Source organism: Eumetopias jubatus, unplaced genomic scaffold (assembly GCF_037043125.1).
Source record: "Eumetopias jubatus isolate StellerSeaLion01/CBP00866 unplaced genomic scaffold, mEumJub1_p1.0 scaffold_17, whole genome shotgun sequence".
Taxonomy (NCBI): Eukaryota; Metazoa; Chordata; class Mammalia; order Carnivora; family Otariidae; genus Eumetopias; species Eumetopias jubatus.
This window is the reverse complement of record NW_028274823.1, coordinates 17,481,832-17,502,972: the sequence shown is the minus strand read 5'-3', so window position 1 is coordinate 17,502,972 and position 21,141 is coordinate 17,481,832. Positions and strand designations below refer to the sequence as shown.

Genomic DNA, 21,141 nt, shown 5'->3' with positions numbered 1-21,141 from the left:
TTAAACCAATAAACAACATACTTTGAACAGAAGCCCATGGCCACACCCTTCAAGCCCATCTTGATAGTCTTCCTTATTAGTGAAAATATCTTGAAAAATCCCAGTATTTGTTTCCTAGGGTGGCCATATCAAAGTACCCCAAGCTGGGTGTCTTAGAACAACAGAGATGTATTATCTCACTGTTCTGGAGGCTAGGTATCTGAAATCAGGGTATCCCAGGGCCATGCTCCCTCTGAAGTCCTAGGGAAGGTCTGTTCCAGGTCTCTCTCTTTAGCTTCTGGTAGTTCCTGGGCTTGTGGCGGCAGAACTGTAAGGTTCACACAGCATTCTCCCTGGGTACGTGTCTCTACATCCAAACTTTTTGTAAGGACACTTGTTTTATTGGATTAGGAGGCCAGTATGACGTCATCTGAGCTAAGTACATCTACAAAAACCCAGCCCGATTTCTAAGTAAGGTTCCATCCTGGGTACTGGGGGTTGGGCCTTCAACATCCAAATTTTGAGGGGACACAATTCAACCCATAACCCTATCACCATCACCCCAGATGCACTTCATGTAAAAGGACCCAATACACAGGGATGCCTGGGTGGCTCAGTCAGTTCAGCATCTGACTCTTAATTTCGGTCAGGTCGTGATCTCATGGGTTGTGGGAATGAGCTCCCTGCTCAGTGGGGAGTCTGCTTGTCTCCCTCTCCCTCTGCCTCCCCCCCAGCTCTCTCCCTCTCTTAAATAAATAAATAAATCTTAAAAAAAATAATCAATTCACAAACATCTGTACAAGCTACCTATGTTAGGGAGGGGCAGTGCTCATCCCTAAGGGGGGTGTTCAGTTTTTAAGAGGGGCTCCTGGTGCTAGCAAAGTGCCTAATGGATCCTTTATAGATGATTATCTGCTTGGCAGAGAGGCCAAGGTCAGGGGAGGGAGCTGTGAGAGGAGGTAGCGAATGCTAACGCCAAAGTATGAAGAACCTTGATCTGTTGCAGAGGAAGCCCAAGGCAAAAAGCTTTCTTTTTACATTGTCATGAAAAGTCAATAGAAAAGAAGATGTGATTTATATAAATTCATTCAAACCCATTCTTCATAAACACATGCCTTCCCCCAAGGGGTGGCATACCTGGATAGCTCCACAAAAGTGGTGCTGACAGGTTAAGGGGCTCGCTTAAGAACACAAAAGAAATCAGTGTCAAAGCCAAGAGCTCCAAACCCTATGATTATTACTGTTATTTTCCAGTGTTCTTCCCATTTCCCTGAGCTCTCCTCACGGAGGTGGCGTGAATATTAATTCTAGTGTGCAAGTGTGGAGGTGGTGAGGAGCCAGTGGGTCATTTAAGCAACTTCGGGAAAAAAAAAATCGTAATTTCCCTGGTACCTGCTCCCACTGCCTGTTCCAACCTTAATAAAAGAACCCTTCCCTGGTTCAAAAGGAGTACAGGTGCTATTGTGGCCATGCACCAGCTGCCAGTTTATTCCTATCAACAGGGAGAAGATTAAAGACTGGGTCAGCTTCGTGTCATCATTCTGCCACCATGGAGAGCCAGCACGCCACAATCCAGAGGTGACTCTACATCACTAATAAAATAACAGGGCACGCAAGCACACCCTCTTTAACAAGGAAACAATGGTAGCTTTTTCTGTTCCTCCTTAGCAACTGGCACTAATCCAAGGAATAAATACAGGAGAGAATGTACATCCTTGTTATTTCTATGATTAACAATAGGAAAAAAATACTTTTGTGTTTTGCAAGACACCCAAAATACAGACACATCAAATGTTCATTACTGGGGTCAGAGGACTGTGGCATTTTTTCAAGAGTAGCCAAAACTAGAGTATTCTCCATCATTGTTACGCAAGGTGCATAAAACGGCTACCTTTTGAATGATGACGTCTAGGGTGGTTTCTATAAAAATGCTTCTCCTATCTCTTGCATTTTCAATGTAATACCTCTTTAATGTAAAGGCTAGTAGCTTTAAGTTTTTCATTTACTTCCCAAGAACCTTCGCTAATTTACAGAAGTCCTTTCTTAGGGCAGACCTCTTTAAATGAAACTCAGTCTCCAGGTATTGTTTTTGACATGTTTTCTAAGTTGTTCGATGCTGACAAAGAAAGCAGAGGCCAAGGAAGAGGGAAAGCGAGGCATGTCTATGAGTAGATTCAAATGATTAGAGCCAAGGGGCAGGGTGCAGAGGGGTACAGCCTTGAAAAGATGGGTGGAGGGAAACACAGGACCTCTGAAGGCCAGGCGGAGAGTCCGCAAGGGTTTGGAAACAGGTGAGAGGCACAATTACATCAATTACATTGTGTCTTAGTGAGAGAAGGCTGGCTGGGGGTACAAATGTTTGTGGTAAAAGACTGGAGGCAGGAAGCCCAGCCGGGAGGCTGTTGTTTATTTCTAGGTAAGAGATCAATCGTGCCCTGATTGCAATATTCCTTTTCCGTAAGCAGGAGAAATTCAAACTGTGTGGTAAAAGGCCCTCCTCCGAACCCAGCCCTCTCCTTGGTCCTTCCAGCACATCAGAGGCTATCGGCCCCACCACACCAAGAAACAGTCTTCCAGACATGGTAATCAGACTTACATCTCTCTCTCAGGACGCCTTGCCTGGGGGTTAGCTGATGTTTCAAAAGTCTTACCAATGTATCTGACACCTTCCTCTAGGCCTAACCCACCATAAGAATGATTCTTAGCCCTAGTGTTGATCTTAGGTTTAGTCTGTTTCTTATACCACAATGAGCCTTACTGCTTGCCCTGCCTACCTCGAAAGGTGTTCATTCATTCTGGGTGCTCCTCACCCTGCATCCGGGTATGTGGGGTGGAGACCCCTCCAGCTAACTAAAAGCCTGGCTGCCAACCTGTCCTCTCTTTCACACAGAGGGCACAGAGTACCTCTGTAAAAAGATTCCTGAAACACCACTTGGTTTTCTGCCATACCATCTATACAGATTCTGAGGTAAAATCAAGGTTCTTATTAATAAATTTCCTTCATTTACCCAGATCAGTCTTGCTTCCCTGTGTGTGTGTGTGTGTGTGTGTGTGTGTGTGTGTGTGTGTGTGATTCCATCTTTCTTTCTAATGAAATCCATTTGAGGAAAAAAATACATCTGGCCCTTGAAAGTGATTTGTGATTATACTCTCTGGCTGTCTCAGATTTGCAATCTTCCCAAGTTTGGATAAGTGGGCTCAGTAGTTGTTTGTTTGCTTTTTCTTCTGCCATGGATACCATTTTGTCCTTTAGAGATGTAACCATTGACTTTCCCTACTTCCTGTGTACCAAGCACATCTTAATATGGCATAACCTCCTGTTTTATCTAGTTGGGAGCTTTCCAACTATTTTAAAAGCTTTTCTATAGCAGATAAAAATCACAAAGGCCAAACACCTCATTTGGTATTTGTAGGAAATGGGTTGCAAAATATAACTCTTTTCAGTAAATACCTCTTGTTTTTCACTCACGATACACCTTCTCCCTAAAGATAACATTGCTGGTTGTCTTGCCTTTTCACACGCTGTATTCCAATTCAGTTAAGAGTACCACCTGCCTTGTTGGGGTTTGTTGTCGTCAAAATTAAGTGGAAAGCCTTCTTCATCCCCAGCTCAGCATGGTCTGGCTTCATGATCTTGGCGCTAGGGAAATGGACACAGTTGAAAGGATTATGCTTTTTAAAATCACTTTCCTTCAAGGACTTCTTAGAACACATTCAAGATCTTTTCAAAACCCCCTGCTCTCAGGCATTGTTCTTAGAAGAATTAAGTTGTGCTTATAGCAATTTTCCTGCCATGCAAAGCAGCTACTTTAGTAGAGTATCTTGTATCTACCAGGGAGGGAAGGCAGCAATTGGTTGAACCTACATTACCTTGAAGACTGTAATTCATACTATCACATGATCAACATTAGCAAATTGCATTGCTATGGAAACAATAGAAGTATGTGAGCAGAACACAAAAGAAGAACATTGAGCAGGAAGAGGAAAGGTGTGGTGCCTTGACCGTGGGCTAATTACCTTCTCAGATGGCGCTGGGTGAAAACTAGTAGGTGGGGATGGGGGCCTCTGTGGCAGAGCTTAGTGCCTCAGAATACTACCCCCCACCCCCGCCAGAGTGAACCACTTGTTCTGAGTTACAGATCCCAATGGTAGAGAAAAGCCTGAAAGATGGGCTTATATTTTTTTTATATCATCAAGGTGACCCAGACACAACAGGCAAATCCAACTGGTGTGGGCTTCTTCATGTAACCTTGGAAGATCCTCCGATCTTCCGAGCAACCCAATTAATCTATTATGGTTTCCAAGCAACCCAATTAATCTATTATGGCTTCCAGCAACCCAATTAATCTATTATGGCTTTTCCAGAGAGCATATGGTTTAATTCTGTCCCCTGCAAAAAGAAGAAAAAAGAAAGAAAGAAAGAAAGGAAGGAAGGAAGGAAGGAAGGAAGGAAGGAAGGAAGGAAGGAAGGAAGGAAGAAAGGAAGAAAGAAAGAAAAGAATTAATTCTGTCTTCATCTCTTTATTCAGCATTTAATGGAAAAAAATTCTCCAGGACTCAGACAAGCCCATTTACTACGTTATTTCTCGTCAGAGACTACTGAAGATACAGAAGAGAGTCATTATATTAGTCCTCAAAGTATTCTTTTAGAGGTAAGCCCTTCCATCCATTAATCCTTCATTCCTTGTACAAATATTTGCTGGTCCCCAGCTGCATGCTCTTCCTGAGGTACTAGGCTGGGTTTGGTGGAACAGAGCAATGAATCAGGCTCAGGTGATGTGCTCACAGAGTAGACACTTGAATAGGAGGTGCCACAATACCAGACAGAAAGGGTTCCATGCTGAGGAGAGATGCTTACAAAATGCATGGAGTGCATGAGGGAAGGAAGGCAGGGGCGGTAATTCCAAGAGAGAAGACCAACTAAAACGAAACTAGTAAGGCTGATAGAACAAAGCTAAAAGGCCATTGAAAAAAAGACTCTCTCCCCAAATTAAGTGCAAAACTGTGCAGGAGAAGTTCAAAGAAGGAGGAGATTGGGCGAAGGCTGAGGTGGTCAGAGGGGGCTGTGGGACCTCGCAAAGCCTGAACACAGCTTCGTCAAGCCAGAGGGCAAGGGGTACTCCAGGTGAAGCAAGGGCCATGAAAGCTGGCTCTGGAAGACCACCATTCATAGGGGAGCAGCAGAAAGACTGGCTTGACTGGAATGAATTTTTCCAATTATGGGTTCATGATTAATCTGTTAGGCAGGCAGCTAAAAGCCCTCAGGGTTTTTGAGCAACCATTCCCCCAAATGACTTAGTTGTGAGGGGCTAGTGGAGAGCCTCCTGGGGGGCAATATTTTCTAGGACCTTTGCAGCCCTTTGCAGCCACTTGGTTAGCCTGTGAGCAGAGTAGCCTGAGGACAGCTCTGTGTTGTGTGGGAGTCTGACCCAGCCAGGTGACATGATTCTAAAGTAGCACCAGTTGGGAAAAAGTTCATATCATTAAGTGCTTAGTGATGAAACAGAAAAATAAATAGCAATTTAGTCCAATAAAACACTGTATTGGGAGCATGGGGGAATCCAGGAGGTGAAAACAGACTTTGAGTCAGAGAAGCTTTACTGGTTCAGTCTCCTAGAATGAGCACCACTATTCATTCAGTGCTGGATGTACTTACTATTTCAGGACCCAGAACCATCATGGAAGGGGTAAAGAGGCACCTGGCTATTGGTAGACTTGCATTCTTATGTCTATTCCTCTTGTCTATAGTTGGATACTTTTGTTGCTTCCAATGATTCTGGTGAATCTGCTGAAGCTGATAGTCCAGACCAGTTCTCCAAGACAACTGAGGATCACTACATGTCAATGAAATCCTGGTATGTAAAATTGCCATGTTCTTTTTTTTTTTTTTAAGATTTTATTTATTTATTTGTCAGAGAGAGAGACAGAGCACAAGCAGGAGAGCGGCAGGCAGAGGGAGAAGCAGGCTCCCACTGAGCAGGGAGCCCGGTGCAGGACTCGATCCCAGGATCCTGGGATCATGACCTGAGCCAAAGGCAGCCGCTTAACTAACTGAGCCACCCAGGCATCCCAAATTGCCATGTTCTTAAAACTGATTTTTAACTAATGCACTTTTATAGAACAATTACTGTTGATATATTAATTCAAAATTATTACCATAGACCAAGTTCACCATATTATTCCAATAATCTCAAAACAAGAAGTGAGAATGATTTCTCTAACACTTGAAAACCATTTAGTGACTGCCTCAGACCATATTCTGTCTCCTGGGGAACTGATTTTCTATTCTGAATTTATGTCTCACACTCTCCCTTCTGTGTTCCAAGTCCTCCCAATGTAAAGAGTTATTTTGACGCCATTTCCACCTTCAGAAGGAAAGTTTGTCAAATTTGATTCTAAGTGTGATTCTGAGGGTTAGGCATACTTGAAGACCTTGTTAGTATTCACATGGCTCCTAGCTACTGAAATCTGATTCATACACCATAGAAAGTTATACATAGATTTGCTGAAAAAGGGTATTATGTTAATTTCTTATACCATAGTTTTTTCAGAGAGACATCCCACGAGACTGCTGATAGCGAAAAGGAATCCCAGGCCCTTCCAGAGAGCCAGAATAGCGGGCTTCACTTGCAAGAACAAGATTCACAAAGTGACTCTTGTCTTCCACCTGCCAATATGGAAGCACAGACCACGAATGACAAAAAGCGGTCGGCCTCACTTACTGTTGTGCAATTATCTATACTAATCAAGTAAAGTTCTAATTTCTAAACCTCTGTGGGCTCTTAGAGCAAGGCAGCCTTCCTTTTTTACTTAGAATTCAAATTTTAAAGTAGTTCCTAAAAATCTCCAAGTTAGCCAACATTTCGACCAGCTTCCCCTTCTCACTGATGTGGTAGCCAAGGACAGTGAGTAACAGAGCTGGAAGCAAAGTGGTCCCCTGGGCTCTGGGTAGCATTTTCAATTATTGCTAAAAATTCTCCCTTGGCTAGTGTTTCAGGCCCTAGAACTTTGGATCACGCTGAACTAGGTAGTGTGTCCCCCCCATGTCTACAGTTAAAATTATGGTCACACAAGTTGTATGATGTTTGGTTATAGAATAGGAGGGGGACGTTTAGGTTTTAAGTGATGACAAAATATTTGATGAGATTGTTCTCCATTTTCACTCTTTCCATTGTCATCTTCTATGGGATCATTTCCAGTGGAGAAATGAGCAGATGGACGTGATATATAATCAACTTAGTCCATTTTGTACTCACTGTCTGCCATCCACTACCACATTCCAAGAGGCGTGGGGAGGGCATCAGTGAGTAACTTAAATTCATATTCTCCAAATTTGGGGGACAATCTTTAACTGGAAAATACCATCTTAGATGTAGGAGGCCAAAGTCTACTCAGGAAGTCCAGTTCAGAGCCAGAAGCAGTGGCCTGATGTGACTTTTACAAACATTTTATCTCATAGTAACATCCCTGATGAAGGCCAAGTGGAGAAACTAGATGTGTTCCTTTCTCCTTCCGACATCATCAATTATCTTACTCTCATAGAAGCCGCAGGACGGATATGGTAGGTTGAAGATCTGAGGGTTCTTGATTATAAGTGGGGTTGGAAGATAGGGAGACAACAATTTTATCTTGAAACTCTGTATGTGGCAAAACAAAGAGTTTGGACAGTGGTGTTGCTTATATCACCAAAGGTCTTTGGTTGCAGCAGAAATAAGGGTGTAGCTGTTGGAGCATCAGCTGGGAGGTGGGTTGCGGATAGGAGGACCCAAAAGTCCAATAAGCAGCAAGTCTCCGATACTTTGAAGGTAAGGAAAAGCAGGAAGGAATAGGTATGGTCCAAGGAAATCATCCCCAATCACTGAGCAATGACTACTGTATAAATGAATGAAGTTCGTGAAGTCACCAAGAATCTAAGGTCTAAAAGAAAAGGTGGACCAAGGTCAAAGACTTCCAGACACCTCTTGTCAGGGACAGACACAAGAGAGAGAAATTTCTTAAAGTCAGCACTGTTTATTTGGCTCTGTATCCCTTTAAGAACTTTGCAATTTATTTTGGTGGAAGATTACATTTTTACAAGGGAAGGAAGTCCTTTAAGGTAAAGGGATGACAACTTCTGTAAGAGGACAGGAAACACAATCTTCCACTTTTCCAAATTTCCTACAATCCCAGAGATTCAATAAATACTTGACTGAAACTGTAGACTTCTCTGTGCCTGAGTTTGCTCATTCCTCAATTTATTTATTGTTCCTTAGATAGTCATTGTATAATCATCATATGCTCCCTTTCAATAAATAATTATTAAACATCTTCTGTTTACTTGGAGTTGTGTGGCTATAATTTTTTTTGGGGCGGGGGGAAAGGTAGTGCTATACTTCTGGGGTCTCATAGCCTGGTGAAAAAGACAGCCACATAAACAAGCAAATGTAAAATGCATGTGATTTAAATATACCATAAATGGGTGTTCCCACTGTGCAATAGAAGCCCAGGGGCAGGGAGGGTCATTAAAGGAAGAGGAATGAAGGAGGCCCGTGTAGAGACGGTATGATCAGAATTGGTTTTGGAAGAAGGGCTGGGGTCCAACAGTAGTGACAGACGAGAGAATATTCCAACGGAAAATGGAGTTTGTCTGCTTCAGATGCGGTGCAACATAGGTGAAGAAGCTGGTGACAGTAATGAGGGAAGGCCAATGTGTCCTGCGAACACAGTCTCACACTTGTGTTGAATGTTATGTCCCCTTGCAGTGTGGCTCAGTGGCAAGGCCCCCTGCGCCTGGGATGCTTATTCTTTCACGGAGATCATCTTTTGGCCGTGAATGACCTGAAGCCCCACGGCCTGGACGAGGCCTCCTTGTTTCTCAGCCGGTCTGTCCAGAAGGAGGTGAGTCTTGCTGACCGGCCCTAGACAGGAATAAGATCAAGGTCTCCAGAGGAATCTGAACAGTACATGCAAATACATGCAAATAACAGAATGTTGTTTTAGAAGCTTTTCAAAATTGCTTCATATAAAATAGGTATTTGGAGAGGCCCCCGGGGTAGGAGACCAAACATCAGGGTCCAGGACCTCAGACAGAGCATGAGGTGGTGGAAGGAGCTTGCAAGGGAATCACGTTGGCTCAGGGTGTGTGTTGCATTTCCTTTAGACAATCTGTGCCTCAGCTTTCCTTTCTGCAAAATTGGGGGTAACGCTAATATTTGTTGGAGAATTAACTGTGATAATATGTGTCACATTCTTACAAATGGGACTAGGCACTCCTTAGCGTTTATTGCTTTTGCTTCTCCCACTATTGGCTGGGGAACATTGGCCAGGGTCAGCTTTTTTACTCTTTGGACTCCTCATCTCAGAAATTGGCCTCGTCATACCTTCCTCACGGAGTTATTGGAAGAATTAAACAAAACATGTGAGTGTGTATTAACGATGTATGTTTTCAAAGGGCTCTCCACGGCTCTGCCTGTGGGTACCGGCTCAGCGGGGTGAATTCCTTCCCTGGCCTATGTTTATTTCTAACACGCCACATGACCTTGGGAAAATCACTTTCTCTCTGGGCTTCAGCTTTGTCTGTCTACAGTAAGATAGTTGGTTTTCAACCTGTGCTTCTTGAGCCCCCTAAGAGACAGGGACTTGAGGAAGAGGTGAGGAAGGGGACAGTATATGAGACTTCAACAAGAATGATCTACATTTATCATTTATCTGCTTTCTACGTTGGCTCTGTTAGCTCTCCCAGAAGAAATATTTCCTTGGCTTACAATTCCTGAAAACCACTATGCTAGATGATCTCTCCAATTTCTTCCAGCTCTGAGGGTTTATGATTCTATAGGTCTTATCTCTGCATTACATAGTAACCTTGTTGGTTAAACAAATGGTGCTATGCGTATTCTCTAAATGGGGAAAGCCAGCAAGGATGATGAATTGTCTAAGGGACATAACTAGTTAGTGGCAAGGCAAAGACTTTTTCCTTCATTCAGTCATTCATTCACTATTTATTGAACACCTCCTATATGCTGGATCTTGGGCTAAGTCCCAGAGCTACATAAATGGCCTCAGCCCAAGCTTAAGGAGCCCAAATATTATGGATCAAATAGGCATGTTATGTGCTAGTTACGATACAGTGTGTACCCTAAGATGTGAACAGAGGGCCATGGGAACAGACAGAAAAAAGCAGTAAATGTGTATGCGGAAGGCTTGAAAGGTGGCTCAGAGAAGGTAGTGTCTGGCTTGGGTTTTGAAAATCGGGTAGGAGTTTGGAAAAGAAGTAGATGTCAGGGGCTCAGACCAACAATCAGGTGACTATAGTATATATCCTCTGCCAGAAACCTACCCTGGGGCCAGGCGTTCAATATAATCTTCTGAAAGTTACCAAACAACATTCTGACCCAGAGATCCAGGCATTAGCTCTGAAGCCAAAAAAAAAAAAAAAAAAAAAAAGGATTTTTGCCCGGGAGCAAATTCAGGACCTCCCCCTGGGCACTGCTGACTTCGGTGTATCAAGACCACCCTTCTAGACTGTCGAGTCTCTTTCATGGGAGGGGACAATAGCATCTCTCCTGATTCTGCCTGTCCCTTTCTATAGGCTAACAGTTAGGGGTGTTTGCCCACATGGTTATCTGGGAGATCAAAAACTTCTACTTTCCCATTCCCCCACCTCCAATCCTGACTATTGTTTATGTTAAAACGGATGTCCAGTTCTTTTTAAAAATTCAAATAGGGAAAAGAATGTTGGAAGAAGGGAGATATGAACAAAAGGAGGGGCAGCCAAGGGCTCTAATTGTTTTAGAGCGTTTGGACCGATCACATCTACTTTCCCTCCTGTTGCGCCGCAGCTGAGAGACAAGGAGGTTGGCTTGGGAACGGGGAAGGGACAGCGAGAGGAGACCATGTGAGAGTTTAAGAGAAGGGGGAGAAGGGGTGTGTGTTAAAAAAAAAAAAAAAGGAGGAGATGCTAGATGATGACGGGAGAGACACATCAAACTTCAATTTCCCCCTGATCTTGTCCGGGGCTGGTTTTGTATGGTTTCATCCGGATATTCTAGTTTCGAGAGGCTTTTACTTCCTGATACAACTGGGCCCCTCAGGCCTCGTCAGCACTCCCTGGAGGCTACCCTAAAGGCTCAGGCTGGTGGCCGCCAGAGAATAAAAATCCACCCTCCACCTGAAGAAGATACAAGTCATCCTGACTTCCTCTGGCCCAGATTTTGTGGTTCACCATAGGGTTTTTCTTCAAAACCAGCTTCAAAGGGTGTTGATGAGGACAGACTGAGAACAAACAACCGTAAGGATAATCTTTAGTCATTTAGTTTCCCTCATACTTGTGTTTTAGAAAATAAAACTCACCATCGGCCGGATCCCAAATTCAGAGAAATTCCATGCTGTCGCCTGTACATGCCCCTTAAAAGATGAAGGTGTTGTACCTTTTCAAGTGGATAGCTCTGGATCAGGGAAGACACTGAAGAGGAGCCCAGCCATTAGAAAGAATCCGTGCAAAGGAAGTAGAGAGTAACATGCCAGGACCCACTGCAGAGGAGCAAGGATGGCCCTGGACTCTGCAGGGGCTCTGCTTCTCACCACTGTGTGTAGGATGAGGCAAGTCAGCACAGATCTCTGATTTTCTGCATCTACATCTTAATGGTGGGGATAGCTCCCCTCTCTGGCTATTGCATCAGGGATGTTGCGAGGGCCAAGGGTGGTAATGACTATGGAACACACACCTTATTATCTTTGACTTTGTCCCACACAGCACAGAGATCGGGTAAGTCTGTCATATAAAATGCACTGTGTTCTATGAGGTCATGCTCCACACAATCCCTTCTTTGTCAGGGAACATACAGTTGGAAATAAATGCTCATTCCAGGAAGGCAAGTTTCCCGAGAGATGCGATATCATATCAACCCTCCCAAACAACTCCTGCTCCTTGTCATGCCCCTGGTCCAAAATGCTGAGACAGAGCCGCCTCTTGGACTCAATAATTATCTTATTTTCTTAAGACCCAGTAACTATTCTAGAAGTCGAAGCAGTTTTAGGTCATATACAGCAAAGATCTGTTTTCTCTACAAGGAATTAAGGCAACGACTTACCACTTCTAAGTTTGAAAGGTCTTAACTAACTGACGGTAATTCATTGATCCTACAAGGCCAAAAACATCAAATCTTTTTCCATAAACAGGAAAACAGAGGCAGAGAGAGAAAGGACTAATCATATCTGGGAATGGTAGAGCATAAGGAGGCTTCAGAAAATATATCTTACCATGTTGTCATCTTGTGCCAGAAGACATCCAGGCCCCATACGTTTAATACAAACAAAACAGAAACAGACTCATAAAGACAGAGAACAAACTGGTGGTTGCCAGAGAGGAGGGGGTGGGGGGACGGAGAAGGAGATTAAAAGGTACAAACTTCCAGTTATAAAATAAGGAAGTCTCAGGGATGAAAAGTGCAGGATGGGGAATAAAGTCAATAATACCGCAATAACATTGTATCGTGAGTACACTTAACTGTGGTGAGCAGAGCATAATGTACAGGATTGTTGAATCACTCTGTTGTACACCTGAAACTAATAGAACATGATATGTCAAAAAGTAGCAACAGTAATAATATACTTCCTCTGTGGTTCCCAGTTGCATAGCCGTTTAGTGGCAGAACCAAGAATCTAAAACCAGCTCTGAGAAACAGATGTCCTGATCCTCACTTTGTATTTGGACTGAGGTTTGAAAAGACCTTCAGCAGATAGAAGACACATTCAAATACAGATCTGTTATCCAGATTGTCTAAAAATTTTTACCTACTGTTTCTTTTTTTAAGCTGGATTGAAAACTCTGCTTTCTCCCTGGTTTTATTGAAATGTAATTGACATATGGCATTGTATCAGGTCAAAGTATACAATGTAATGATCTGATGTGTGTATAGTCACCTACTGTTTCTACTTCCGGAAATCTGTCCTACAGAAATACTCAACACACAGATTGTTTTGTAATGTTCATTGTAGCATTGTGTAATAAAAAAAAAAATTATTCAGGGATTGTTTAATTATGAGGACTTCATGGGATGGGATGCTCTGCAGATGTTAAATGTTCAGTTAAATGTGCAGTCACAGGAAGATGTTTACAATATAGTGAGAATGACAAAAGCAAGTTGTGGGGGGGCGCCTGGGTGGCTCAGTCGGTTAAGCTTCTGCCTTTCGGCTCAGGTCACAATCTCAGGGTCCTGGGATCGAGCCCCACATCAGGTTCCTGGCTCAGCAGGGAGCCTGCTTCTCCCTCTCCCTCTGCCACTCCCCCTGCTTGTGCTCTCTCTCAAATAAATAAATAAAATCTTTAAAAGAAAAACACAAGTTGCAGAACAGTGGGCATGACATTGTTATATTCTTACAAAAATAAATTATTGGTATTTACATATATGTATGTGTGTATACAAAATTTCCCCAACCCTAATAAGAGAGAAATGCCTACCTCATCAGGTTGTCATGAGGTTTAAATGGGTGATGAACGGACAGCAGCTAGTACGCTGCCTGGTTCATAGTGAGCACTCAGTGCTGGTTATGAAGCTGCCGCTTTGACAATGCTGTTTTGTGCAGTAAGAATCATGAGAAGTAGGAGCAAGAATGAGCCTGTCACTTTTATTAAAAAAAAATACAAGTGTGGGTGATAAATAAATTTTATATATTTATGTAAATTTGTGTTTATTATATATATATACTTATATAAATGTATATTTGTTATATAGATGTTTTATATTTTTATTTATATTTATATTACATTTATTATATAAACACACATTTAAATACATATATTTATAATTTAGATAAATATTTGTTAAAAAAATTTTTTTTTCTTAATCTTTCTAAGTAAGAAACCCAAACCACTTCAGGAAAGGAAATGCAAAACCATCAAGTTAAAACTGTCCAGCAACCAACAATGTGGGTGGATACACTGCTTTGAAGCCCAAAGGTCCTTCCGTTGTTTGGCTCAGAAGTCCACACCACAATGCTAATAGAAGCTAAAATGAGATAGATGGACAGACCTTAGCCACCAGACCCTAAGCCCCTCGTGGGATGAACTAAACCCGTACTGGGCTCGCGGGACCCCTGGCACCCAGCCCAGCCTCTTCTCAGCACTCCAGTGTGAGGGCCGTGGGCCAGCTTCTGGCCGTCCCTCCCCACCTCAGGTTCTGCCTGTTGCTTAATCAGCTGGGGGGCTTGTTAAGCAGGATCCAGCTCTAGGTGCTCCTCCCACTTGAGGGCTTTGCTCCTAAAAGGAACCCTCAGAGCACATTCCAAGATCTCCCCACCCACAACCCAAGCATTCTGATTCCATAGGTCCAGGGTGGGGCCCTGGAATCCACATTCTAATGGCCACTTCCAGATGATTCGATTAGGTGGACAAGGGACACTCGGGGGATATCACCCCCAGGGTCATGGGAAGAGGCACATGTGTCTTCTGAGAGGCTGCAGGACATGGAATGAGCCCACAGTTTTCAGTAATTCTAGAAGAGGCTAATGGCGGCCACCCCTTGCCTCCTCCTCCTAAAAGAACCCTGTTCCAGAGGTAAGAAGCCCACTTTCGTTCCTTGCTCTTGGCCCCTGGGGAGTGTCCTAACCAGGGCTTGCTAGAGGTGTTGCTGTCCCGACTCTGTGCAGCCACAGGCCCTTAGATGCGGCAGGAACCCGGTGCTCGGCTGCAGGTGAAGCCATTCCTGCAGGCCGCTCCTCATCGACAGGCGTCATTCCTCTTTGCCTCCCCTCCCAGAGCTGGGCGCCAGCCACTCTCCCCAGGGATTCAACCTGGGTCCCTGCCCAGCGAGGGGCCTTTCTTCCTCCTAACAAAGGTAGTGACCCCAAGGAAAGCTGCTGACTGAACTGGCCCCAAAGTCCGGTGATCGAGGCGTGTGTCCCAGACCCCAGCTTTTGGAATCCTCTCTGTCCCTGGGCTGAGAGAGCTGGAGGACAGTCTGCTGAGAGGTAGGGGCAGGTCTCCAGGCCAGGCCTCAAAAGACTTGTGCCTCATATAAATATAATTTCCCCAGAGCAGAGAGGATGGGACAGACCTCCTCACAGTGCCCACCCACCCCCAGCCACATCCACACCCGTCCTCAGGGCATAATGCCATCTGTGACCTCTTTCCTTCCAGAGCTGCCTCCGTGTTCGTTCCAGCCCGGTTCCAGGTGGATTAATGTGGGCAAAGGTGGGGCCGGGGACCGCAGAGTGATGGACCCTTGTCCCCATGGGGCGGCCCTGTTCTAGGCATACTTGCGGACGGAAGGCAGTAACAAGAATGGATTATAAGCTATTCTTGGCCATCATTTCTCAGGCCTGGTGCAGCGCTTCCGTCTTGCTGGAGAAGAAACCAGAGCCCAGACATGGAAAGAGGCTGACCTGGGCTCCCCGAGGCCCCAGGCTATGCCTCCAGCTCCCAGGCCAACAGCTTTTCTGCAGGGCCTTTGCCATCTCTCTGGGCGCTCCCTCTTCTTCATGGCCTCGCGCCTCTGGAACCGACACCAGAGGGAGTCTCTATCTTTCCACTCTGTCTCTCTGCTGGGGACACAGATGATTCAGTCAATTCTAAATAGCAGCTGGTGAGATATGCAATGAATGTGTAGGGCCAAACACATCCACCCCTACTTGAAGCTGCTGACATGTTCGCGTGGGTTCCAGGAAGGCATTTGTCGTTAGGTAGAGCGAGCCTCTGCACGCTTACATATATGTACCTGTGTGTTGAGAGAGAGAGAGACAGAGAAGACAGGTGGGAAATAACAATAATTCTTTATTTTTTTAATATATATTTTTTAAGATTTTATTTGTTTATTCATGAGAGACGGGGAGAGAGAGAGAGAGAGAGAGAGAGAGAAGCAGAGGGAGAAACAGGCTCCCAAGGAGCAGGGATCCCGATGCGGGACTCGATCCCAGGACCCCGGGATCGTGACCTGAGCCGAAGGCAGATGCTTAACCATCCGAGCCACCCAGGCGCCCAATAATTCTTTATTTTTTAAAGACTTTATCTATTTTTGTGAGAGAGAGAGAGAGAGGGAGCTGCACACATGAGTGACAGGGGGAGGGGCAGAAGGAGAAGCAGGCTTTCCGCCCAGCAAGGAGCCCGACGCAGGACTCGATCCCAGGACCCCGGGATCATGACCTGAGCCGAACACAGACGCTTAACCCACTGAGCCACCCAGGTGCCCAATAACAATAATTCCTTACTGAGCTGAGAAGCCCAAGCCCACAATGTCCCCCGCCCCCACCTTTCTTTTCAGGGCTGATGCCAAGTAACTTCCTCTTAGGATGATAAGGAGAATTTAAAGTATCATAAACAGGCCCAAAGAGAGAGGCCTTTCAGATTCAGAATGTGACTTAACTCAGAGTTCTTTAGTGAAGTTGAATTTCCAGATATGCAAGAAATGTGTTTTATTGGAAAAACTCTTAAAACATTTGAGTTAATGAATTCTTTGTCTAATGATCAAGGATCAGGAAGGATCTCAGAAGCCATTCTCAATACCAACTCTGGCTAGATGGTTCTGGAAAACTAACAGTTGACATGAATCTTGCACTCACAGTACTAGACTCTGGAGCTGCCTGATTCCATAGCCACTAGCCACGTGTGACTTTTAAAATTTGAACTAATGAAAATTAAATAAAATTTAAATTGCATTTTCCAGTTCCACTAGCCACATTTGAAGTGGTCGGTAGCCCCATGTGGCAAGTGGCTGCAGTATTGAATAGCATGGATAGAGACCATCATCACAGGAAGTCCTGGTGGACATTGGTGCTCTAGAATGTTAAACCCCCAAGAGGGGAGCAATTCACAACTGCCTTGTTCGCCATCATGACCCTAGCTCGTAAATACAGTGCATCGCTCATGACGAGTGCTCAATAGATACATGTTGAAGGAAGGAATCACTAAATTTGGGGTTGCATTATAATTCCGAAGCATTCTGTTTGATGATGTTTTCAAATAAATATTCACATCAGTGATTCTGATAACAAAAATTTTGGGGGGTAGGGGTCAGATCCAAATTAATTGTAAAGTCAAGTTGCACGCCTTTTTAATGTAATCTGTTTTCTCAAGAGTTAACAGGTTTCTCTGAGTAATTGATATGACTTGGGAGCTGTTATAGACACACACACACACACACACAAATACAAGATCTAAAACACTTTCACAAGGGTTTTTATGACATGGTGAAGAAGGGAAAAATGACTTGTGATCTCTGGTTTACCTATTATCATTTGAAGAGGGACTATTCCATAAGTTTAATTTTAAAATTATGTTAATCATCATTTTCCTAAAACTTGTTAGCACCTCCTTGCCTTCTTCAGCTCTTCTTCCTCGGGGCCATGGCTTGGCAGCCTTTCACCACACCCCACGTATTTCCTGAGGAGTACTGAGACCTGGAAGACTATTTCCTCCTCTACCAAGTGATCCGGGACTGCCTGCGTTTATGCTGGGGGCTGGGGAAGCGGATGATGCAACTCATTTTAAAACCTACACAAATAGGCTCTAAGGGTGAGAGGTTTTGTGACTAAAGCCCACTCGTTTCTAGTATGGGGTTCTGTGACATTGATACGGGCTGCTCGGTTCTCTAGACAGCGATGTCTGTGGTGCTGTCATTTGCTGGTCTCTTGGTTTCCAAGTGTGTTCCGGGTAGGTGAGACAACCAGGAAAATGATGGGAAGCCAAGTACAATTACTCTGTCAGAAAAAGTAGAGAACAATGAACTACCAGACTGTGTGGTGACGGAGGAGTTCGGAGAGGCAAGCGGTGCTGGTGGAACGGAGCACTCATGAGGACTTCCACCCAGCGTGGCCATGCTACGGAATCTTACCACAGCTTCCCGAAACCAGAGCTACCGTCATTCCCATGTTTTGGTTGGGGAAGTTAAATAACTTGTTCGTGGCTAGTACACGACAGAGCCAGAAGTTAAACCAGACAGACTGGCTTGGAGGCCGCAAGCCGAACTCTACCCCGTGCTGAAAAACTCCTGGAGGAGGAGGTGGCTCCAGCTCCCGAAGAGGATAATCCCCAAGGCTCAGTGATGTAGACAGTGAGCCTGGAGCGCACTTCCTCAGTGAAAACAGGGAATGTGAGGAATGACTCAGTTTTCTCATCCAGCACTGGTTTCAAGAATATCCATTCATCTTCTGGGCCTCTCGCCCAGGAGAACGTTAAAAGTCCACACCGTATGTTTCAGGAACCAGGAGAATTCTCTGGAGGCTCCTGTCATGACTGTTTAGCATTTTTTACACCTCTCCTTTTAGATGGCCATCTGGCTCCATATAATGTTCAAGTTAACAAGCAATTAATGCACAGCCCCAATGACAAAGGCTGCTAGGCTGGTCCTCTGGACAGAAGATGAGTAATAAAGAATCCTTGACTTTGCAAGCCTTATCCTTGAGTGGGGGTAATACAAACATATACATAGAGAGCTACAAGGCAAGTCCATGATCCTAAATCCTTTGTTAAAGTACAAATTCAGTGTTAAATGAGTAAACAGTTTATTTTTTTAAAAGATTTTCTTTATTTGAGAGAGAGAGAGAGTGAGCGAGAGAGAGCAGGAGCAGGGGGAGAGGGAGAAGCAGGCTCCCCGCTGAGCAAGGAGCCCGATGATGCGGAACTCAATCCCAGAACTCCGGGATCATGACCTGAGCTGAAGGCAGATGCTTAACAGACTGAGCCACCGAGGCGTCACTTAAATGAGTAAACAATTTAAAGACTAATCCTATGTAGTAGGTTTGGGAAAAGCTTCATAGGAAGGGTGACTTTTCTTCTTTTGCAGGTGTGGGGGGGGGGGTGGAATTTTACCTCTGGCCAAACCCTCATCACAATATGCAGCCATCACAATATAATTGTCAGGACCAAAGAAGTTCTCAAAGTCCATAGTACAGAACTCTTTAATCCTTATGCAATTTGAGCCCTTTGAACTGTCGCCATCAGTACTTTTGGAGTACTTCTTGGGTTTAGGGCACAGTGCCAAGCACTGGTGATATTAACAGGAATAAAAGATGGAACCTCAGGGAGGTGATAACCTAATTAAGGATATGGGTGTAAAAATTGCTTAGGGGTAAAAACTTCCCAAATAGAACTGAGGTATATATTCATACAAAAACTTGTCCATAAATATTCATAGCACCATTATTCGTAATAGCCAAAAAGTAGAAATGTCCATCAATTGATGCAGGGATAAATAAAATGTGATATAACCATATGATATGGATAAATATGATTTAGCCATAAAAAGGAGTGAAGTACTGACAAGTGCTACAAATGGATGAACCTCCTAAATGTTATGCTAAGTGAAAGAAGCTAGTCACAATAGGCCACATGTTATATGATCCTCTTTATATGAAATGCCCAGAATACACACGATTGTACAGACAGAAAGTAGATTAAGGGGAGAGGGAGAAATGGGAGGAGGGTGACTGCTCATGGATAATTTCACCCACTCTGTTTGGAAGTGTGAGATATTAATTAAAGAAAAAGTGGGATTTTTCTTTAACCCATGGATGGGGTTTCTTTTTGGGGTGATCAAAAATTTTTGGGATTAGATGGTGGTGATGCTTGTACAACTCCAGGCATACACTAAAAAACCATGGAATTGTACGCTTTAAAAAGGTGAATTTTATGATATGTAAATTATATCTCAACAAAAATATATAAAAATAAATTTCACTCACAGACTCTAAAGTGGGGTAAGGAAATTGGATACCAAGGCATGCCCCCCCAACCTCGGAGATAGACTTCATTTATAGTTGATGAAGAATAAGGGCAGGAGCCGTCTTCCCCATGGACTGATTGAGCAGCCTTTTCTAAAACATTACCTCATGTGAAGATGGTAAGGGCATTCCTGTGTAAGAAACAGCTGATTACCTGATTAATAAAAATCTTTAGCTCTCTTATAGGTAATAATTCTTATTACCATCAGATCTCAAAAGTACCTCGGGGCACCTGGATGGCTCAGTCGGTTAGGCGTCCGACTCCTGATTCTAGCTCAGGTCGTGATCTCAGGGTTGTGAGATCGAGCCCCGCATCGGGCTCGGCACTCAGGGTGGAGTCTGCTTAAGATTCTCTCTCTCCCTCTGCCTCTCCTCCTGCTCTCTCTCTCTCTCTCTCTCTCTAATAAATAAATAAAAATTTTTAAAAAATTTTAAAAATAAATAAAAGTACCTCAAGGACCAAAGAAACTGCTTAAGGACTCATTCATACTAAGGTATAAATAACTATATGAGTCTTAACTTAGAGCAGAAGGATGGCAGGAGAGGACAACAGAGCACTCAGTACCTGCAAGGGTAGGATATGCATTGCCAGACCACAGAAAAAGAGGAAAGATACCAATAAATCATCTAAGGCGCACTATTTCTCAAATTACCAATAGCTAAGTAGCTATTAATACTGTCGAAAGGAGCTAGAAGTTATATTCCCTACTCTAAAGACTTCTACGAACTGTTTCGAAGACATAACTGCTATTTTTGCTCAGCCATATTTAGGACTGGTAGAATTTCTTGTGCTCCAAAGCAAGGTAACTCCTTGATCAAATGCTTTTTGCCTTATATGCTTATCTGATCCTGTTTTCTCATGAACTTATCTTGCCACCAAAGAATAAAACAAAACAAAAAACCCACAAAAAAACCCACGAAAAACCAAACAAACTCGCACAAAATTTAACACTGTAGTCGAAAGGTCTTCCCAGAGCCTAAACAAGGACCAAATCATGAGGACCCAGTTAGGAGAGGAGAAGCTCCAGCAATGAGCAAAGCGGAGAAGGAGTAAGGCTTGAAGTCAAGGGAGAGATTTAGGAAGGAATCAGTCTTAACCAATTACAGATGGCTAGCAAGCTGCTGCCAGCTCAAATCAGCCTGCATGCTGTAATCCCACTTTTTCTTTAATTAATATCTCACACTTCCAAACAGAGTGGGTGAAATTGTAGAGAAGTCTGCCAGGACTCCTCTCAGCTTACATAAGCCAAACTTGAGCTGGGCTGTGGATTTATTAGGCAGTGCTGTGAACATTTTTAATGCAGTATTTATTTACTGAGCTGTATAAATAGACTTGATACTAGTGTCACCATAGTTTAGGAAAGATGCTTCTCTTCGTATATGGTCTGACGGTGGCTGTGAGGCACTTGCCCATTAGTCATTGCTTCAGAGCAGTTCCATATCCACCTCTGCCTCCCGCAATCCTTCCCT

General features: G+C 43.9%; 1 protein-coding gene across 1 annotated transcript in view; it reads left to right on the top strand.

Moving 5' to 3' along the window:
- PLEKHS1 (pleckstrin homology domain containing S1) overlaps positions 1-13,602 on the top strand; it is a 31,520-nt gene extending 17,918 nt beyond the window's left edge. Inside the window, exons 8-15 of the mRNA XM_088020062.1 lie at positions 1,482-1,557; positions 2,442-2,561; positions 4,509-4,631; positions 5,728-5,834; positions 6,522-6,728; positions 7,439-7,540; positions 8,721-8,856; positions 11,294-13,602. Of these exons, the coding sequence (XP_087876188.1) occupies positions 1,482-1,557; positions 2,442-2,561; positions 4,509-4,631; positions 5,728-5,834; positions 6,522-6,728; positions 7,439-7,540; positions 8,721-8,856; positions 11,294-11,473 (1,051 nt within the window). The 3' untranslated portion in view covers positions 11,474-13,602. The remainder of the gene's footprint in view (positions 1-1,481; positions 1,558-2,441; positions 2,562-4,508; positions 4,632-5,727; positions 5,835-6,521; positions 6,729-7,438; positions 7,541-8,720; positions 8,857-11,293) is intronic.
- Positions 13,603-21,141: the final 7,539 nt, after the last annotated feature.